Below are 21,456 nucleotides of genomic sequence, written 5' to 3' on the forward strand. Positions count from 1 at the left end.
TAGAATCGATAATTGAATTCTATATTAATCCTACGAATTGTGATTATCTACTAAAATGTAATTGAAAAAAACATAAAAATTATGCCCAAAACAATAAAAAGGACCAAAGAAAACGCAAATTTCCTAAAAGACACAGACACTAAAATGTAATTATCTACCAGTTTGTTATATAATATACATACAATTATAATTTATAAAATATACGTCGATATATTATACGTAGATCATATTCCGCCCGTAGGGCGGGCCGATCCTAGTTTGTTTATATGTTACAACTTTTCTGTAAACGGTTTCACGGTTTCAGTATTTAAGTTTTCTATTGTTCACATGTTCAATACCAAAAATGTTCGTTAACATGACTAGAGGTAATGGTGGCGGACCCAGATTTGATTTTAAGGGGTGTCAAAGCCCAACATAATTTTTATAGAAAAGAAAACAAACAAAAAATATGTATGAAGGCTGGGTCGAACTAGGGTAGGGTGTGTCAGATATTATGGAAATTGACCAAATCAGCTACAAAAGTTTTCATTGTTCGTGTTACAAACACAAAATATAACATTTAACTTGTGTCAGATGACACCCCTTCCTCTAACGTAGGTCCGCCCGACTCTCTACATGCACGCCATCTTTCAATACCGTATACGACATTACTTATACTTTCGAGCTTTACGTATGACTACATAAACTATTATGTAAAATCGTACGTAAAAGTCTACATCTATGTATAATTGTTATCCAACCTACCAGGGCCGTCTTAAACTCAATAAAGACCCTGTTCAAAAAAAAAAACAAGACCCTCTATAATAACCTAAATAATTTATGTTTTTTCTTAACAAAATATTATTATAAGATATAATAAATACACACAATCTAATATATAAGTAGAAGAAAAATCTTTTGGTTTTATGATTAAAAACTTACAAAAAACACTTCTTTGAGACTATGAATTTTTCAAATTCTTTTTCTTTTGATTTCTTTTTGTATCCATAATTAAGAGTTATAATCTATATAAAAACTAATAAAGCAAAGAACCTGGATAGTCGTTAGACAAAAAGCCATAAACTCTTGATTTGATTAAACAAGTAGTTGGAGACTCTTCATTTTTCTTCTCGACAGAAGCTTAGACTAGTCTTTTTTGTTTGTGTTTATTATTTTTTGTAAAAATTATTGAAAAAAAAATATTTCTCTCCTTATTTATAATCACTAATTAATCCTAGTTTCCTAAACATAATCAATTTAGAATTTTAACTTTCTAAATTTACATTGAATATTAAAACAAACACCGGCATCTATTTTGTACTTTCCAAAATATATAATTGATATAAATGTTAATTACTTCCTGAATTATTGCATTTTGTTAGTTATGTAAACAAAATCAAATTTGTAATATATATTTATTGGTTAGTAAATAAAAAATTAAACTGAAATATAGTTATCTGATTTTTAAATTTATAATTATTACTAAAACAAAAAAAATTATGGGCCCTCTAAAATTTTGGACCCTGTTCGACCGCTCCACTTGCACGTGCTAAAAGACGGCCTTGCAACCTACCTTGAAGTCTTAGCAGTATATGTTAAATCAAACAAGATAACCCAACCGATCTGGTTTTGATTCATTTTGTTTTTTGGGACAAATTAAATGGAAACGGACCTCCACGGCTCTATGCCTTTGTCTAATCAAACTTTCGGTTAGTGCTGGGCATTTTATCCTTTAAATTTGATATAATTCGTTATTTATTTCGATTCGCTCCGAAAAATCCGGATGTCCGTAAGTTTCTGAAGCAAAACAAATATTAAAAATCAATATTCGTTAAAAGCAAAGCAAATCACTAATACTAAGAAAATAAGAGGCGGATATCCGATTTGCTCCGGCTTATATACAAATAAATGTATATCTATTACTAAATATAGAATTTAAATGTATAATCTTATACAATTATTATTTTAACATCTAATTTTATATATAAAATTACTTATAAAATATAAAATTAAGAAAAAATAAAATCTTTAGCAAAAACTACAAATATTTGTCTTATAAGAAGATTTTATTAATATTACATATTCATAAAACACATTGTTTTATTAATTTTAAGTTGATCTTTTATATTATGTAAAGGTTATGTAAGAGAAAAACAAATTTATATAATGTTTTGTAGATTTACTTGTATTGTATAAAGTAAATAATGTATTTGTAAATATCCGTGAATATTCGTAAATATCTATAAATTTTTCGGATATCCGGAAAACCGAATATTCATATTTTTTCGAAGCAAAACAAATCGAAAAATCAAATATCCGTAAAGTACGAGAAAAATATTGTACTATCCAATCCGTGTTGACCCCTACTTTCAGTATATCAAGTTAAGAAATCACAAAAAGTTGTACTAAGCATCAACAGACAACATGTCTATATTCTAAGCGACGCCCTGAAGGGGGACGGACATACATGTCTCGGTCTACGTCGTAAAATATATAGAAAGTAAAGTCAACTTGCATGTAAACTTTTTGTTTGTTTTTTTTTTTTGAATTGCAGCTTGTTAAGCCATTTACATTGATAATAGAATCTATTGAGTTTTCACAACATATTTTAATATATAGGCCCGCTGATCAATAAAAGATGACAAGTATAGAATCAATTTCTCGAAAAATTATCTAGTCTCATTTTTTCTATTATTTTCTTTATGAAAAAAATTCTTTGAAATACATACCAATGTTAATGCCTTTAGGGGATCCAAAAAGTTACTAAAAATTCATCAACATGATAAAAGACGTAAAGTGTACCGGACAAAGAAAACAAAAGACTGGATCGATGAAAAGTTGAAAACTATGAATTATTCCCTACCTTCTCCTGACTTGATCTCAAAAATGACTATTGAAAAAGTGCAATTCTTATGATCTTTTAATGCTGTTCTGTGAGTATCAGTTCTGTTATTATTGTTCTTATGTCCTATTTTTACCACCCCCTGCATTTTAAACGAAAAACATAGTTAATAAAGGTGTTATTCGGATTTTCTCATTGCAGCGACAACTCCATTCAAAGTTCTCCACAACTAGTGGTGAACTAAAAGTCTTTGTTTTTTTTTCTTTTTTTTTTTAATAAAATATATTTTATTCATTTCTTTCCCGAAGGGCATCGGGACAGAACAATACAGCCGGTACACCGGAGAAACTTCAATCCTAGGTTACAGGTGATTTAAGCTAGGCTAAAAATTACAGGTTTAAGCAGAGAAGATATAAGGTTGTGGGGAAGAAGACTGAGGAAGCAAGCTCCCTCCTCCGTTAGACACCGCAGCCACCAGATCCGGTTTCCAGAGACTTGTCACGGCAGGGGTGTCGGAGGCCCGCCAGATCCATCACCAGTTACCATCAACGGAGCCACCCACGGAGTGTCCCGCGGCCACAAAGCGTCGACTTCAAGATGAGCCAACTCCAAAACCCTAACCGCCGTTAGCCGCAACAGCTTCACCGCCTCACATGTCCGAGAGATTGTGTGTACCTCCACTCTTTGCGGCGGAGAAAGGAAGAAGACGCGTCGGCGAGATTCAAGACATAAGGGAACCGCCATCCCGGATGTGAGATCCACCGACACCGACGAACAATCCTTTCAATCGGAGCTTAACCCCAGCCCCAATGACTGACAAGCGGGTTCCGGCTGGGTCACCGTCGTCCTCTAACGGCGCACACCAACCTCACACCGACGAGTCACCAGAGCGGGATTTCTAGGGGCCACCGCTTCAGAAAACCCTCCCGAGTCACAGCGAAGAGAGAGGGACACCTCCTAGAAGCACCGGATCTTGCCTATCCCGTCTCGTCGAGCAGTTTCTGGAGAGGGATAGCCACTACGCACACCGACGTCGCCGCCGGAGCACCGTAGTGTCTCCACCCTTTACAATCGGTGTTTGGGTTTTTGAGAGAACGAGGAGAGAAGCGCGTGTGTTTCAATGCCTCTCAAAGGCTTTTTTTATTAAAAGTCTTTGTTGTTCGGCATTCTATTCGACATCTATCATTTTAACTCTTTATTTGATGTTATTTCCTTTTCGTATATACCACGTTCGAGTAATGTGATGACTGATTCTGTGGCGAAATCAGCCCTCTCATTGCTTAACTTAACTTCTTCTAATGGAGTGTAAACTTTGATATGGAATGAATGTGTGTTTGCTCAAAAAAAAAGTTCTTTGAATATGTCATGTGGTTGACGTTTTTCGACATTTATGCTTTTCTTTTATTCCCGATTAATAAAATTTGTTGTAATAATCAGGCATTTCCCTTTATTAAAGCATAACAAATTAATGCCATCTTTATATATAAAGAAGAGACTCTCTTCTTTTACATTGAGCCACGTCACTAAATGAATTCCTCATAACTCGACACGTGTCTAAACGCAACCCCATCTGCGTTTCATTTAAAATCTGATTCGTGGGTTTTAGTTGGTGTGTTACATTATTGGGCCGTTAGAGCAGAGAGACATCTCCTTCTTATTCCTTTTCTTCCATTTTTTTTTTGATTTCGCGTATTGACTGACTGGACTTCTACGTCACTAAGTAATGCTCTCACAAGCTGCCACGTATCTTTCACTAACCGAATCTTTCTTCGTTTTTGGTTTACAATCTAAATGAGTTTTATTCCAAAATATTCAATGCCTCTTCTTTCGATATTAATTTTTATCTCAGTCAACATCCAAGCCCAATACAGAGAGACTCCTATCTTTTTCGTAGAAAGCGATACAAAAATGAGGGTTCATGTTGTTCTTCGATCTTGACAGTCTACACCAACAATGGAGTTTCAGGCTGTTGAGAGAGACGAACCGTCGTGGAGAAACTCTGTGGATTGGTTCGAATCAATATGGAATTATTACCTCACGCTCATTACCCACCTGTGTCGGTTTCGGGTACAGGTACCCTTTTGTTGTTACGAAAAACGATACAAAAATGAGGGTTCATGTTGTTCTTCGATCTTGACGGTCTACACCAACAATGGAGTTTCAGGATGTTGAGAGAGACGAACCGTCGTGGAGAAACTCTGTGTCAAGCTATGGTTGTGCAGTTTCGTAATCAGTTCTAATCCTCTGAAACGTTACGAAGAATTGATTATTCATTGCCTTTAACGACGTCTTAACTCTTCGACCGATTCCAAGCACACTTCTATCATTCAGTGCATCTTTCCACTCTACAAAGCGGTGATCTCCCTTTATAAAAAGGTTAGCTTTCATCCCGTAAACATCATGCTCAGAAATCCTAATAATGCTAGAAACTTCTATTTCGCTAGAATGGCTCTCATCTATCCTACTCGCTGATTTGGAGGCTGAACAGTGTACTCCAATCGTCGAGGTGTGACTTCTCAGGTTTTGGGAAGCCAGAAACTTGAAACGCGGTGGTGAGCTTAGAGTTTCCCCTGGGTGTCACTGCTCAATTCTTTAACGACCTGGAGCTTAGAGTTGACACGGCGACGATCAAGGAACAGCTATCTGGTCAGAGCTAACGGCGGAGATGCCAAAATTAGGAAAACCAGTGGAGGAGAAGCCGGAGGAAACACCAATGTAAGGTACAAGTATCGGCTGTCGATGGCAGATTCTACCCCAAAATTAACATTCTTGCTTTCAAAAATTGTTTTTTCTTTCATGACTTTAGTAAAGTGATTGTTTTTTAAGCCATGCGGGATTATTCAACATGTGTGTAGTTACTGTAGTAGTTCTTATTGATGTAAACAATAGACTCATCATCGCCTGTTTGATGAAGGTTATTTAATTTTTCTTATATTGCTCGGAACTTATGATCATGAGAGCTTACGTTTGTTGTTTGCTGCCATTCATGTGATACAGTTGGTTGTTCAGAACAGATTTCTGGTTTAGTTCAACATTGCTGCAAGATTGGCTGTTTTTCATGTATTGGTAAAATGCTTATCAATGAATCTCCAACTGTAACTTTCCTATACATATGATACAATGATGAATTTAAGCGACTCTAAAAAAAATTCATTTTTTTATGTTGTCGGTCTCTCCCTTTTGATCTTTCCTTTGGCTGCTTTTACCATCGAGAAAATGGCAATTCAAGAATGCATATCTGAATCTGTGAGTAGACTACTATCTATCCATTGCTGGATTAGTTAGAGGTAAAAATGTATTATAACTCCTTAAGAACTTTCTTTCTGATAAGGCTGAATGTTGTCATCCTTATTCATATTATCATCACCATGACTGAGCTTCTGTCGCTCTTTTTATTAAAAAAAAGTTTTTAAGTTTAGTTGGTTAGCTAGATGATCTTGAAGATTAGAGTATAACTTTATTATTATAGTTTACCATCTGGTATTTGTTGTTTCAGTCTCTCAGATTTCATATCTTTTTGAACGTGGGTGTAATCAAATCGTCCTAGAATCAACAGTACGATCAAGACTTTTTTTTGCTCTGCTGATACTTGCCTGATGCAATAGCTAAGAGGTTTCTTTGTTTTCGATTTATCATGTTGTCTTAAGGAGTTGTACTCCTTATTGGTTTACGAAATCACCTTTCATTTGTTTAGCTCAACGATATTGGATAGGTTAGTGTTGATTTACTCTCCTGCATTTGTTCTTGCAGGATGGTAAATGGTTGTGCTTACCCTGTATTTGAATGCTACATGATTGTTGTAAAGAATGGGCTGAGCTGCTTCGCTTTTGGTGCCAGTACTGTTATATGTTGTTTATTCTTTCATTTGATTTTATGACAAACACGAGGCTTACCTATCTGAATTGGTTTGGTAGATATCAGATGTTGGACTTGCTAAGTAGTTACTCTTGAAAATATACGAACAATAGACTACTTGAACTGAAAATAAACAAACCAAACAAAGATGGTAAACAGCAACTTATTGTAAAGGTATCCCTTCCTTTACAATATGATAGCAAATCATTATTTAGTTTTACGAATTAATCGACAGAAAAATTAGCAAATTTTCTTTTCCAGTTTAATTTTTTGAATCTAAAAACATAATTTTGCAGAATAAACATTTACTAATCAAAACTTAATAGTAATTTTTTATCATGTTATATATATATTATAATTTTATTTTAAATAAAGGATAAATTCTAACAAATAAAAAATATTGAATAAAAATATAGTAAGTTTCTCTAAATATATAATAAATTAATTATATATAGGATATTCAATCTTTAAAAAAATCAGAAAGTAAATGATTAAAAATTATTTCTAAAAATCTAATCAGTTGTTTGGATAATATATTTTTTAAATTTAATCTCTAAATATAATAATATAAAAATTTAGTGATATATTTTAAGAATAGTAATAATTAATATTATATATATTTTCACTGTATTTACCAAAATTAACTTTTCTATAACAGGGAATTATATAGTTACTTTTTGGATGATTTATATTAGTGATTCGAATAGAAAAAATAAATTAAATGTCAAAAATTCTAAAGTATGTAGAAAAGAGAAAAACGAATCAACGTTTTGAGTGTTAAACCTAACCGAAATAATAAAAAAAATTATTATATTTTCTACATATATATATATATTAAAATTTGAGCAAACATTTAAGAAATTGTATAACAGTTAAAATAATGAAAATATTTTCATGCTAATACAAAATTATGATCTATAACAAAACTAATGAAAATATAAAATAATGTTAATTTTAATTAGATGTATACAAGGATGAGATGCAAATGTGTTTTGTTATAAAAAAAACAAAATAGAAAAAAAAATATTAAGTAAAATCGTTCAAAATCACAAAATATATTGATAAAAAATAAAAACGAAAACACATTAAGAAAATAAACAAATATCAACGTTAACCAAAATAAATATAATATTCCGCGCGAAGCGGGGACCGACCCTAGTTATATATATAACAATTTGAGAAGAACTCCAAAATTTAGCAAAAAAGGAAACAATTTGAGAAGCCACATTGGTTCGAAGGGTTATCTTTCACTTTCACCATGCATATGAGAAGCTCGATGCCTATTTATGCTTCTTTGTATGGTTTTTAATCAGTTTTACATGTTTTATTATAAAAGCCATTTATATTCCGTCTTTCATAGAAGTTGTCCACATGTCTATCAACATGTTATAGAAAACTCAAATAAAAAGGAAAAATATTTAAATATTTCAAAACCACCATTAATTTAACACGAAATAGCACTTCCAGTTATGTATTTTGATTAGATATTTTTTTTGCTAACAATTTTTTTTTTGATTAGATATTCTATAACTATAAGATGTTTAGTTTATAAAATGTAGATTCCAAAAACAAAACTATATAGTATTATATAAAATTTGTTCTTAAAGATAAGGCATGTGATTTAAAAAAATTATTTTAAAGTAGCCACAGTTAAGTGGTGTTCCAAAAAAAAAGAAAAAAAAGTAGCCACAGTTTAACTTCATAAAACTTCCAAAATCTAGAGGATACCCCTGATATCAATTAGCATTTAGCAGTCGGCAAACATTAAGAAGAAGAAAAATAAGCGTTGGCAAAAAAATGAAAAACAAATAGACGACTTCAACTAGCTTTTTTGATTGCATAAAAAGGTTGGAACGTAGCTGACTGTTTAGAAGAAAGAAAGAAAAATACTAACGCATGTCAGCCAGTAACATATTGGCATTGGTAACATTACGGAATGACGGAATGATATATGAAACACGATTCCATAAATATTTTACCAATCAACAAAATATTATAGAATGAAAAAAAATGTAAAAAGGTAAATTTGCGTTTTTGATGATAAAAATATAAAAAAAAATATTTTATTAAGTAGAAAAGTGAATTTTAATAGATTATGGCAGAAAAAAAATACAAAATCAATACTTTCATATTATTAAATTATATGCTAATACTATCTTAAAATTTAAAATACAAAGCAATAAAAAATAGATGATAAATAGTTATGTTATAAATAAAGTTATAATATAATTTGTATATTATTAATTTTCAATCTATTATTAAAATGTATTGAAATATAAGCTAGATATTTATAAAAGAACTAAAATATTTATAAATAAATTTTAGCTATTTTCACATTTTGTAATAACTAGTTTAATTATTGATATTTTTTTTATTATAAAAAATTGAATAAGATATAAAATAGTTTGATCAGTTTAATATGTATTCTATCATTCCGCAAATTTTAAATTTTTTTGTTGATTAATTAAATTTTTCTGCAGCTTAACTATTTTTACCGCGATTCCGCGATTAAGATGTGGTTACCAATTGGAGCCATTGGTTTTAATTGGTAACCTTTCAGAATGGTGGAATTGCGTTTTAAATGCGATTACGCAAGTATTTTGCCAATCAACAAAAATTGCGAAATAAAAAAAAATGCAAAAACGCTAACTTGATTTTTTTCTGAGAGAAAAACAAAGGAAATTTTTATTAAGTGGAAAATTTAGTTTAGAGGATTATTTACAAAAGCTTTCATATTATTAAATTATATGATTACACCATTTCAAAATTTTAAATAAATAATAATAAATATTTTAAAGATAAAATTATACTGGAATTTGTTTTATATAATATTTTAAGATGTCAATTAATTATTAAAAATGTACTAAATTTAGCTAAATATTTATAATAAGAAGTAAAATATTTTTAATAAATTTTATTTACTTTCACATTTTGTAGTAATTAGTTTATTATTTAAATTTATTTTGTCTTATAATAAGGTACATACCATATAAAATATTTTAATCAATCTAATATATATTCTGCCATTCACAAATTTTAAAATTTTCTACTGGTTAATTATTTTTTTTGCAGTTTAATTTTTTTTTTGCAATTCAGTGATTAAGCAATGTTTACCAATCGGAGTCATTAAGTTGATTAATGACGTTCTGAATTTGAATAGCTGAATAAAATGATTTCAGACCACCGACGGTACGGTAAATATTTTCAGCCGTAAATACAAACTACCATAGTGAACACGTTTCCGAAATTGATTTTTTGTAGATTTTTTTTTAACGTCTGATTAATTATGCTATTGAACGCTGAGAAATATAACATAGAAGATTTTACAGCCGACAATTCTACCACCATATGAGAATGCATGTGTGACTGCTTGATTCCGAGCTGCCCTATGAGATCTATGTTCGATGATACGTCATGACTATGCTGAAAACTTTTTGTAACCATTTTTTTTTCATAATCTGCATAATTTGTGTTTTCACCTTTTGGTGTATAAACATTAATAAACTCTTAGTTAAACCACCGGACTAACGGGGCTTCCCAACTTTTTCTTTAGATTTACGACAATTATTTGTGTTGACTAGAATTTTTTTACTTAAATAAAAATAAGCAAAGACTAAATAGAAGAGGAACACCTAGTCAACTCTTTCAACTCCTCGACTAAATATTTGTTATTTCACGGCATTCGCATTCTAAACACCTCTTCACGTATGTTGTCTACTTGTCTCCTTTAAAAAAAGTTTGGATAAATTTAACTTAGTTATTTGGTAAAAAAAAAATATTGGGAAATTGTTTTTTAAAGCAAAAAAATGATAACTATGTCCTTTTAGACTAATCTCATATACTTTATGTCTCATTAGGTTAATTATTTTCAAATGGCAATAATGCTCTTAAAGTTGTAATTTTTTTGTTTTTTTCGTTTTTTTTGTTTTTTTATAAAAAATCGTTTTTTTCAAAATATGAAAGTGAATATTCTCAAATATTTTGCTTCCATATTTTTAGGAACTGATTTTTTATCCGTAAAATACAACTAGTTTGTAGAAATCGGTTTCTACAGGTTTTTAGAATTATAGTAATATGTAAATTTTGATTTCTACATGTTTTAGATTTACAGTAAATCTGTAGAAGTCGGTTTCTACGTGCTGTAGATTTATATTGATGTGTAGAATTTGATTTCTAAAGATTTTAGATCGGTAGGTTAAGCGCGGAATGTGTATTCTAAATATTCTTAGAATACTCTTATTTACGTAGATCACGTATTCTAAACATTGTAAATTCAATGAAAAAAGTGGATTTTGTTTTCTACTTCATAGAATGTCATTTCTAATTTATTTAGAACATAATCTGAAATTTATGATTTAAACATTTTTAAAACTGAAAAAAATACCACTAAGTTCATATTAGTATTTTGTCAAAAGTTACTATTTTTTCAATTTTTTTTTGTTTGTAAAATTATTTATTAAATTTATTTTTAAAAAATATTAAAAGGTGTTATGGGCAAAATGACACAAAATATATATTAGTCTAAAAATACATAGTTATCATTTTTTTGCTTTAAAAAAACAATTTTCCCAAAAATATTTAACTTAGTTAACCCGAACGAACCAAAAAGTGGCGTAGGCCTTGTTCAGCCGTGACGTCTGCAACTAGCCACAAAAAAAAAATATAACACGACGGAAGTGAATTTAAAGTGGTGATAGTGAAAACAGTCGCTTACAAACTGTCCAAACAATTTTTTTAAAGATCTATCGATGGTATTTTTTACTTCAGATTTTTTGGTTGTTCATTGCCGTAACAGAAACAAAAAAAACAATTTTGGCTCTTCTATGATGTGTTTAGCGTAGTGAGATAAAATTTCAAGTCGCTACAGCTTGGCGCATCGAGCATGAAAAAAAGATTGGCTTTAGTCGACCTGCATGTTTGTGAATTGTTATTTTTCAAAGTGGTTTTGAGTCATTGATCATACCGTACGCAGAATAATCACATATTCTCCAAAATAAAAGGACTGGTGTTGAGTATTTCTGGTGTTGAGTATTTAAATAATTTATTTTTGTGAGTTAGACTTGTTTCTATATGTTTTCAATCAAAATAGTAATTATTCATGTCATGTGGTTGTTCAGGCGCGAATATTTGCGTTTGAGTTTGCATTTTTACTGGTCAAGCGGTACTAACTTCAATCTCCCAACATGGTCACCACTTTATATTTCTGTGTCGAGATTTGTATAGCGGTTTACAATAGGGTTGCGTCAGTAAGACCAAGCTCTGAAATAGACTTTCCTCTGAGCCGGTGTGGTTCAAGCACACTATAAAGTTCTTACTTCAATCTCCTTCTCGGCCCATAAGGCTCCTCCGTGTCCAACAGAGCTAAAATTATGTTTCCTACTTTGAAACACATCCTCCTTTGTGGAAATTAATTCTTGTAATATATTCAAAACAGTCTAATTCGGTTCCCTTCATTTTTTTCACATTTAGGTATATGTTATAATTTGCAGTCATCATATAATGAATTTTACAAATGTATATATACAGCATGAGTTCAAACATAATAATGATAATGGTATGTAAATCTGCAAATCAGCATGTGGATAGGCGCTTGGATATTATTTCTTACACTAGTGCGACGTTTCATACTCATTCATATCGTTACATTGTAAATATAATTATATTATATGGTTTGGGACATAATTATTTGTCCCATTTTGCTTCTCCCATCTTATGTTCTGCATTTATTATAATTCTTTAAGAATTGTACGTGAAAAAATTAAAAAAAAAACTGAATTTAATATCCAGAGGACATGAATAATTCATGAGGTAATTTAAAAAAAAACTGAATTATTTGTATATGTATAAATCTTCTTAAACAATCGAACTAATTTGCCACCAATATTTTTGATTTTGCGGACAAAACGCGTACAATATACGACTGGGTATAAAAAAAACTTTAAATCATGAGATAATTTTTTAAGAAAATAAAAAATAGAAGTGTACAGGCTGATTACTTTATGATTTAGAACGCATTATATGGGTTTTGAAATATCGAAACTAATCAAATGGATGAAAACCTTTTAGCAGTTACACAAGGTATATTTTGAAACGAGAAAGTGATAGATTTATTCAAAATCCAACTGACTGGATCAGTCAATGCTGACTCTCTTTTTTTAATCCTTATTTAGTTAACATATATTTATCAAAGTTTATTACAAGAAATTTCATATTTGATAAGTATGTTATCGAATATTATTTTCATATTGATTTGTTTCCTTTACGGCCGGCCGGAACACAAATGACACTTTTACTAAAGAGAAGGCAAAAAGAGCACCGACTGAAAGTGAAACCGGACCCAAAGCCACACCACCGGTCATGGCCGTGATTTGCGCCTCTTAGTGTTGGCATTTATCGCCAAAAGAGAACTTCAGTTTTGTTTCTTATACAGTGATTAAATTTTTTCATACATGAAAGCAAGTAACAAAAAAAAATTAAAAACGTTCTAAGAATTCATAGACATTGACAAAACAACAAACTAATTTAATAATTAGTTATCATTCCCAATATTTCTCACAAAAATGTTTTACAAACCACACTTCAATTACTTCTAAACAAAATTATTAAAATGAAAACTTATCAAAACTCAAAAATTCAAGACAAAATTTGACTCCCATCAGCTATATTTGAAACCAATGTGTGTCTCTCTTTTTGTATGAAATTATCATACAACTAAAAAATCAGATATAAAAAAGTCATCAACACTGTTGAACATTGAACCAATCTCTTCGATGTCGGAACAATAATTTTCTCCTCCCATATTGTTGTGATCGAACAGCATAAGATCATCGAAGAAACCATTCTCTGGCGATTGAATATGAGACATTGATTGATCGAAAATGGAGATGTCCGGCGATGATTCGTTGAAATAGTTCTCGAGAAATGGAATATCCAATGGAAATGAACCATCAATATCATTACCATTACCTTCTTCGAAAGGCCAGGTTACTGGCTCCGGTTTAATAAACTCTTGTTTAACCGGTTTGACAGGTTCATCGATTGGTTCTGAGACTCCGTAGTTGAGAACCGACGTTGGAGATGACAAATGATGATTAGAGTAGTCCATTGACTCTGATGCTGAAGAAACCGATACGCTGCTCTTGGATTCTGGTTCCTGCTCCGGTTTGGGCTCTGGTGGTACGGCGAAGTTGGTGAGAGCATCAGGGCCACGAAGCCTGATCGCTGCGTTGTCGTAGACGAGGGCAGCCTCCTCCGCCGTTGAGAATGTACCGAGCCAAATCCTCCTGCGTTGCTCCGGATCACGAATCTCCGCCGCGTACTTTCCCCACGGCCGCCGTCTCACGCCGCGGAACTTCCTCTCGCTTTGATCGTCACCGGAGACAGAGACCTTTTTAAGCGGAGGTTCAACGGCCAGGCTTTTACCGTTCTTATTCGAAGCCGCCGAGGGTTCGTCGGAGGGGCTCGGTTCGACTCTGATCTCGTTGATCAATCTCTTCACCCGTCTTCTTGGGAACAAAAACTCCTCCTCGTCGCTTGATGAATCAGTAGCGTCATGATCCGTCACGCACACCCGAACCAGCTTCGCCGAGTCACGACCAGAACTGATCTTCTTCTTCTTCTTGTTCTCCACTGACAACTTTTTAGTGTACTTCTTGATCACTGTCTTGTGCTCCGTGTACTTCACTGGTCTGTAATCCATATATTCATCCATCATCATCACTTTTCACCTTATTAATATTTCTGGCTTATAAAGGTTCTGTCTGAAGAAGAAAAAACAGAGATTCTGGGTTTAGTTATGAAAAGTTTGAAGAATTTAGCGAATGAAAAAGATGGAGAGAGAGAGAGAATGCAGAGAAATAAAACATTCAGAATTCACTCATTATAACCTGTTTTATAGGATCTTTTCGGGGTATAATATAGAAATAAAATATTTTCAAAAAAATTATTAGCTTTTCTACTCATTCATTTCCTTTTCTATGTTTTCATTTTCGTTTCTTGTACTAGAAGCCGCATCCATGTTAGCAAATAGTATAATGACACGTGTATTTGAGATATTTTCCTCAAAACTCCAAAATGACTTTACATTTGTGCTGAGCCAGAGCCTGTATTCCCAAGATACCCAAAACAAATATTTATTATTTAAATATTTTTATTAGTATATCCATAGCATATCAAGTTATAAGAAAATCTATGTTTCAAATTATTTTAATTTATTTTTTGTCACAAAGATATAGTTTAATATTTTTCAAATAAAATGACATGTATTTTTTCAGATATGTAATAGTATTTTAATTTTAGACAAAAAATAGTATTTTAATTGAGTGAAAAATGGTAAAACTATACAGCTGTATTGAAATAAAAAGGAGTGTGTATGTTACTAAGATTTAAAAGATATACTTCTGAATTATAATGCCTACACTAGCATCCCCTTTGACCGACATTTTGCAGTGACTTTCTTTAGCGGTTTCGTCCATGCATTCATTTCATATGAACAACCTGTCACGTGCTGTGTTTTCCTAAAGTGCTTATTCAACAGTAAAGATTCTATTTGAGTAAATGTTAGTATTTTTCTATCTCTTTTCCTAAAGTATATGTTTAAGATGTTTAACTTCGTCCACGGGGAAAAGGAAACCAATCTTCTGACCTTCTGTATAAATATATTTGTTTCTCTTCTTATATGATTTTGTTTCCTCATCTTGGCAATGTATTTTAAGAGAAATAGTAACAAATTATTTAATAAAATCTTGTCATTTACAGTGAAGACTGAAGAGTAACGTGGGTGGAGGCAACCTAGGACTTGGCGCCATTTATAGTTCCATTCCTCCCATTTTTTCAAAAAGACTATTAGTATTTTAGTTACATTTGCTCCCGCCAAATAATCAATTTTCTTATTTGAGTTTGTTATCCTCGGCTATTTTAACGCATTTTTTTCATTTACTAACATTTATTTGTGATACATTTATAACTTATAAATAATACAATCCGATAAATAAAAAATGCCATCTTAAATTGTTAAGCAATAACTTTTACAGCATGTTTTTTAATCAAATATTTAAACAAAGATTTCTTTCAATTTACTCGCTCGATTTTTTACAAAAATGTATTTTTAACATTTTTTTGTTACACAAAAAATATAATTATATAATTTATAATTATATAATTTCAATATAACTTTTAGTTTAATATTAATTACAAATATATTAACTATAAATTATTATTTTTATCTCAAATACTGTTTGTTGAATATGTATAATTAATAAAAAGTTTAATATATTTCAATCATTTTCTTAATAATATCAAACGGAGAGAGTATATTTTGACGTTTTCAATAGTATTTGCTCCAGAAAGACAATCCCAGTTCTTTGTAATCTTTTTCAATCGTTAGTTTTTGGTACAACAGCTAAACGCAGTTATATATATATATATATATATATAGTCCATGGATTAACAAATGTGAATAAATGGGTTATTCATATTACGTTTTGTGGCCTTTGTAATTTGGCATTAGTTTGGTAGAAAGCATCATAAAAGGGGCACGTGAGAGAAGTGGAGGAGATTATGAAAGATCCAAACTAGGAAGAGAGACACGGAGAATCCTTTGGATTGACAAAGACAAACCCCCAGGTTTAGTGCAGTGTTCTTGGCCACTGTTCTCCATTGAGCCAAGTACGGACCAATTTAAGTATATATATTATATCCGTCTACTCTATTTATGTATATACACTGTTACCATAAGATTCGTATATAATAATTGGTTATAGGTTATGTGTGTGTTACTTAGGATTATAACTGAGATTAAAATTTAGATAAACCGAATATTGGGGTATAAACATTTAGTAAGGACTTCAATAATTTTATTTTCCATAATAATTTGGATGTTTCACTGGGATGTACACAAATCCAATGTTACATTTTTGTCATCAGAACTTTGAATGATGATCTCTCTTCACTAGTTTCACTTGTTTAGGTGGGAGGTTTTTATTTTTTTTAACACGATTGAGGTGGGAGGATATATGCCAATAGTGATGATGGAACATCAACTGTAACAATCTTTTGATTTCAGAATTTGTTGCCAATCACAATGGAGTATCGCATGCACAGTCCTAAATTCTGTACCATAAGGTGATCAATACTTTTATATTTCGAGCGATAACCACTGACAATATATATGCAACTCATGAGTTAGTTTTTCTTGCTACTTCAGTTAACAATAAGAACATGATTTTCACCATTAATCGGTGACAGGGACTAGCTAGTAAAAAGGTTACACTACCGACTACGTTCAGAGCTAATATAAATATGTGCATGTGGACGGGTCTATCTACGGTTCTGAACGAAGAATCCAAATAGAAATGAAAGAGACTTGGTTCAAATAAAATTTAGGGCAAAGATCCATCTTAAAAAGAAGAGCCTCCCTTCAAAATGGTAAAACAATATTGAAAGCTTAATATATCACCATTAGTGGGTTATACTTATATATTTGATGTACATTGGTCTTGGTGCATAGCTTTAAACTAAGAGTTTATGAGCTCGAACTTTAATGGACAATTAAAGACTAGAGAAGGTCACCACTTGAGTAGTTATTAAACAAGTTAACGGTAACATGGGAGTTTTGAGTTTTCCCAAATTAGTGTCTTGGAGCAGAAGCTACGTGGTCGCAACTCGTGAGTACTATTCAAGTCATTCTCATCGACAGTTAGTTTACAAGCAAGAAATGTTGGTCTTATGTGTAAAATTTAATATCTAGTTTAAAATATTTCCGTAACTTAAAAAAATAATTTTCATATTGACAAACGTACACCACCAAATTTAGTAGTCAAAATCTGGTATATATGTTTTAGTGATTGTATTAATATCCAAAGAAATGTATTATAAAAACAAATAGAGAATGCAGAAAGATGTAGTAAGGGTAATCTGTATTTGTTTATGCTGAAAAATCCGCAAAACTTGGGATAACAAGTGGAGAGTCACCTTCGTACGGTTGCCATGAAGCATGCAGCAAAACCAATAATTCAAAATAGTTTTTTGATGTATACGACTATTATAAACATGATTATTTAGATAATACTCCTTTCTAAGCACTACTTAGTTGACAAAGCGCGTACTGATAATAAAGTAAACATTAGTTAGCATATTTTATCATAATTTTGATTTTTGACAGTCGTTAAAAGCTACACAGTGATATCACTATAAACTTTTAAGGTTATTTGATTATAGTACTTGGAAAAGAAGTCGTTTTCATTACTATTTTTTTTAAAACAGGAACGTCTTTTGAATTATACGGTTTCAACTTCCAGCAACAAATGAAAGTGAAACATATTAAGTGGAGGCCAGCAAGGTTACGATTCTCAGATTCATCTAAGACAACGGGAGATTGTTAATCTCCAAACTCATGTTGTAATTAAGGTCTTTATTGAGCCTCAAGTATTTTTATTAGTCCGATTTAATAATGAGCCTGGCGTTCACCATGCTCTCCTGGGCACGACCTCTCCCACCTGAAATTAAAATCATTCTTTTGCTAAGTTACGGAGACTTCGAAGTTCGAACATACTTTTATAGATTGATCGAATCACTGACACATGTAATAGGAATTGTTATATACTTCACATAATTTTTCAGGCTTTTGCATGTCGGCTATATAACAATAATTAAAGCCTTGGGCCGTCGGCTAGATTTGAAAAAAGGTTATGATGGTTCTTATAAGTACAGTCCTTATAAATGGTCAATAATGTTTATTTGTGTTGCATCGGGAGTTATTAGGCTTGCCACTTTTCTTGAAAACTGATATTTGACTTCTTATAATATTTTCCATTGCGATTAGTTGGCTAATATAATTTGATAAAAGTCTTAGTGGATTTAGATAAAAAAAAATAATTATTCTTAAACTTGTGGAATATTTTTGGGATAATCCGTTATACTCACGTAAAAGCTCTGGCAATGGAGTTTTCAGAATCAGCAATGCTTTTCAGCCATAACTTGCACCACTACTATGAGTGATACATTGTTTACAAACACGAAACCTGATCACGGTTTAAATTTCATAAATATAGGCGTATGTTCCTTCCTCAGAATTGCAAAAAAATTAAATTAGTTTCTCGCTCGTAGTTTTAAGATCTCAGTACATTGAATTGCATAAGACATGATGTAATCCCAAAATTTGCAAATGAGCAAGTCGGATTCTATCTTAGTATAACGAGATGAATGGTCAAATATTAAAGATATCTATTAAGAAAAAAAAAATACAAAACAATAAGAATCAAAAGTTTACTACTGAAGAGGAAGACACCCGAATCAAAACAATAAAAGAAAAGGGGTAGAAAATGGGCAAAAAAAATTCAAAGGTAAGACAACTATTAGCAAGCCGTCTTCAAGTTGAATCAGCGATCTTGTTCTCTATCTACTTTCTTGCGAAAATGTGGCCTATCTTTTATCTGTCGACGGCAAATTAAAAATGGGCTGCGAATGTTGCATGTAATATTTGTTAGGCTTTTGGCGTTTTCCAAATCCGAGATCAAGGTGTCTTTGCCCTCAACCTAAAACTTCTCGAATGCTCTGGTTCTTTAGAGAGGTTGAGCTGGTGTAGTCATAATTCTTTGCTCTCTTTTGTTGCGATCCTAGGTTTCTTTCTATGGTGTTGTGACATGTTGTTCGAGTTAGTTCCTTCCTTCTTCAAACTTGTAGGTATTATGGAGGTGCTGTAGATTTTGTTTCTTCTCGGTATTCATGCTCATTGGTTCAGCTGTGGCGATTAACGTCTTTTGCTCATTCATGCAGCTCTTAAGCCCATATAAACCACTAAAAGAAACTAACAAGCAGGCTTACGATTATAGTTTAGAAAGAATGTACTAACAATGGTGTTTCAGTCAACTGAAAAAGCTCATAATTTTAATATAGAGAATAAACAACAAATGGGAACAGGTTGATTTAAGTTTTATATGTTCCACAGGATTGAAATGAGAATGGAGATCATGGGATTTCTTAATGATCTCTCGTCTTCACAATTTTTTTAAATAAGACAGAAAAGTTTTATAAATATGATTACATAGAAATGAGAAGAGTTTTTAGTTATTAAGGGTGGGCTCGTCCTTTGCGGAGTGTCAGCCCATTCCGTACTTTTGAGTCCAGGTACGGGCAGTGGACTCGTACTTGTTCTTGTCTGTCTTGTACATGTGAGCTATCTCCGGAACCAAAGGATCATCCGGGTTTGGATCCGTCAACAACGAACAGATCGACAGCAGCACCTATTTGCATCACACACGCATATGAATAAAAAAGACTTGTAATGGACTAGTACTTGCACATCTATACCCTTTTATCGTTCTCATATGGTAGATAAAAATTGAGGAAGAAGAAAAGAAAAAAACCTTGGAAATGGTGAGGGCGGGACTCCACTGCTCCTTCAAGATGTCGAGGCAGATGCTCCCATTGCTGTTAATGTTCGGGTGGAACACCTTAGTCCTAAAAGCCACCTACATTATTTTTTTGTCACACCATACACATGAGCAATCAAAGGAAGCAACCAACAGAGAAACAACATGCAATGTTCCAGAAGGGTTTGAAAGTACCACCTTAGGAGGTTTAAAAGGATAATCAGGAGGGAAATGAATGGTAACAAGGAAAACGCCACCAGAGTAAGGGCTGTCGGATGGACCCATTATCGTGGCTTGCCAATGGAACATGTCTTCCGCGACAGGTCCTGTCAAAATATGCAACCAACCAAAAGTGGTGAATATCATCAAACCATTAAAGCAACAAAAAGAATGTAAGAAGGAAGCAGCTGACAAATTATTAAAAAAAAAAAAAGAAGATCAAAGTTTTGATTTTTTTTTTAATTTATAAATCTCATCCCAGAAAATCAAAATCGAACACAGATCTAAGAAGTAACAAAAGTTGAAACTTTGGGACATTAATTAAAACAAAAAAAAAACTGAAGACGAACAAATGATTAGATCTAAGCTAACGAGAGATCAATACCGGAACCAGAGCGGATCCATCAACATCATCATCAGGTAGAGCAAACACAAACACATAATCGAATCGTAAAGTTGGAAGGTAACCTGCGCTGCATGAAGTGGGAGGATCCTTCTGCAGATCCTTCAGTTCCTTCAAAATCCGTTTCGATGCCATCTCAAAGACCTTTACGATCCAAAAAAACAAAAAAAAAAGGTCAGAGATATATGCAATAAACACAGAGAGAGCTAATAATAATACGTTACGACGGGAAGATTCAACAAAATCTATACCTTTCGCGTTCAGCTTAGATTCTTCGAAATTTAGGAGAAGAATTAATAAAGGGGGAAGGAAGAGAAAGGAAAATGTAATGTTGTTGTCCTCTCTCTCTCTCTCTATGGTCGCGACCACAATAAATAGGGTTGAGGAAAATATTCTGCTTCGTTGATTTTATTTCTGAGTGGGAGGGACTCTTCTTTATTCCAGAGATACTAATAATTAAAATGTTTGTTTTTTGGGTGGGCCTAACTTCGCGTTGCACTTACGGTATCAAAAGTAACGCGCTTGGTTCCTTCCTATCATGTGGCCGCCGATTGCTCCATTCACATCGTGCGCGACGTCGTTTTGAGTGTTAATAAGTCGTATCATCCGACGGTTGAGAGTTGTAGTATCACCTTTTGTAAAACGAATCATCTGGCGTCCATTTCCTTGATTTCAATTCAAAGATTCCCCCACCATGGCGTTGTGAAGGAGTCAATGGTTGATGTGACAATGAGCTTTTCTTTCAACCCCCCTCACAAGAGACGTACAAGAGACTTGTTTGTATTCTA

The 21,456-nt window shown here is 32.4% G+C and overlaps 2 protein-coding genes across 2 annotated transcripts; both read right to left on the reverse strand.

Moving 5' to 3' along the window:
• Nucleotides 1-975: 975 nt before the first annotated feature.
• LOC103867742 (ethylene-responsive transcription factor CRF4-like) lies at nucleotides 976-19,534 on the reverse strand. Its single transcript, XM_033284212.1, has one exon. It carries the CDS (start codon nucleotides 14,391-14,393, stop codon nucleotides 13,380-13,382), a length of 1,014 nt encoding a protein of 337 aa, XP_033140103.1. The 5' UTR covers nucleotides 14,394-19,534; the 3' UTR covers nucleotides 976-13,379.
• A 5-nt stretch (nucleotides 19,535-19,539) lies between these two features.
• On the reverse strand, nucleotides 19,540-21,167 carry LOC103867752 (SUMO-conjugating enzyme UBC9). The gene is made up of 5 exons (XM_009145845.3): nucleotides 20,920-21,167; nucleotides 20,734-20,812; nucleotides 20,245-20,372; nucleotides 20,041-20,145; nucleotides 19,540-19,917 (listed from the first exon to the last, which is right to left on the reverse strand). The coding sequence occupies exons 2-5, from the start codon at nucleotides 20,801-20,803 to the stop codon at nucleotides 19,774-19,776; spliced, it is 447 nt and encodes a 148-aa protein (XP_009144093.1). The 5' UTR covers nucleotides 20,804-20,812; nucleotides 20,920-21,167; the 3' UTR covers nucleotides 19,540-19,773.
• Nucleotides 21,168-21,456: the final 289 nt, after the last annotated feature.

Source organism: Brassica rapa, chromosome A01 (assembly GCF_000309985.2).
Source record: "Brassica rapa cultivar Chiifu-401-42 chromosome A01, CAAS_Brap_v3.01, whole genome shotgun sequence".
In the NCBI taxonomy this organism is placed as follows: Eukaryota; Viridiplantae; Streptophyta; class Magnoliopsida; order Brassicales; family Brassicaceae; genus Brassica; species Brassica rapa.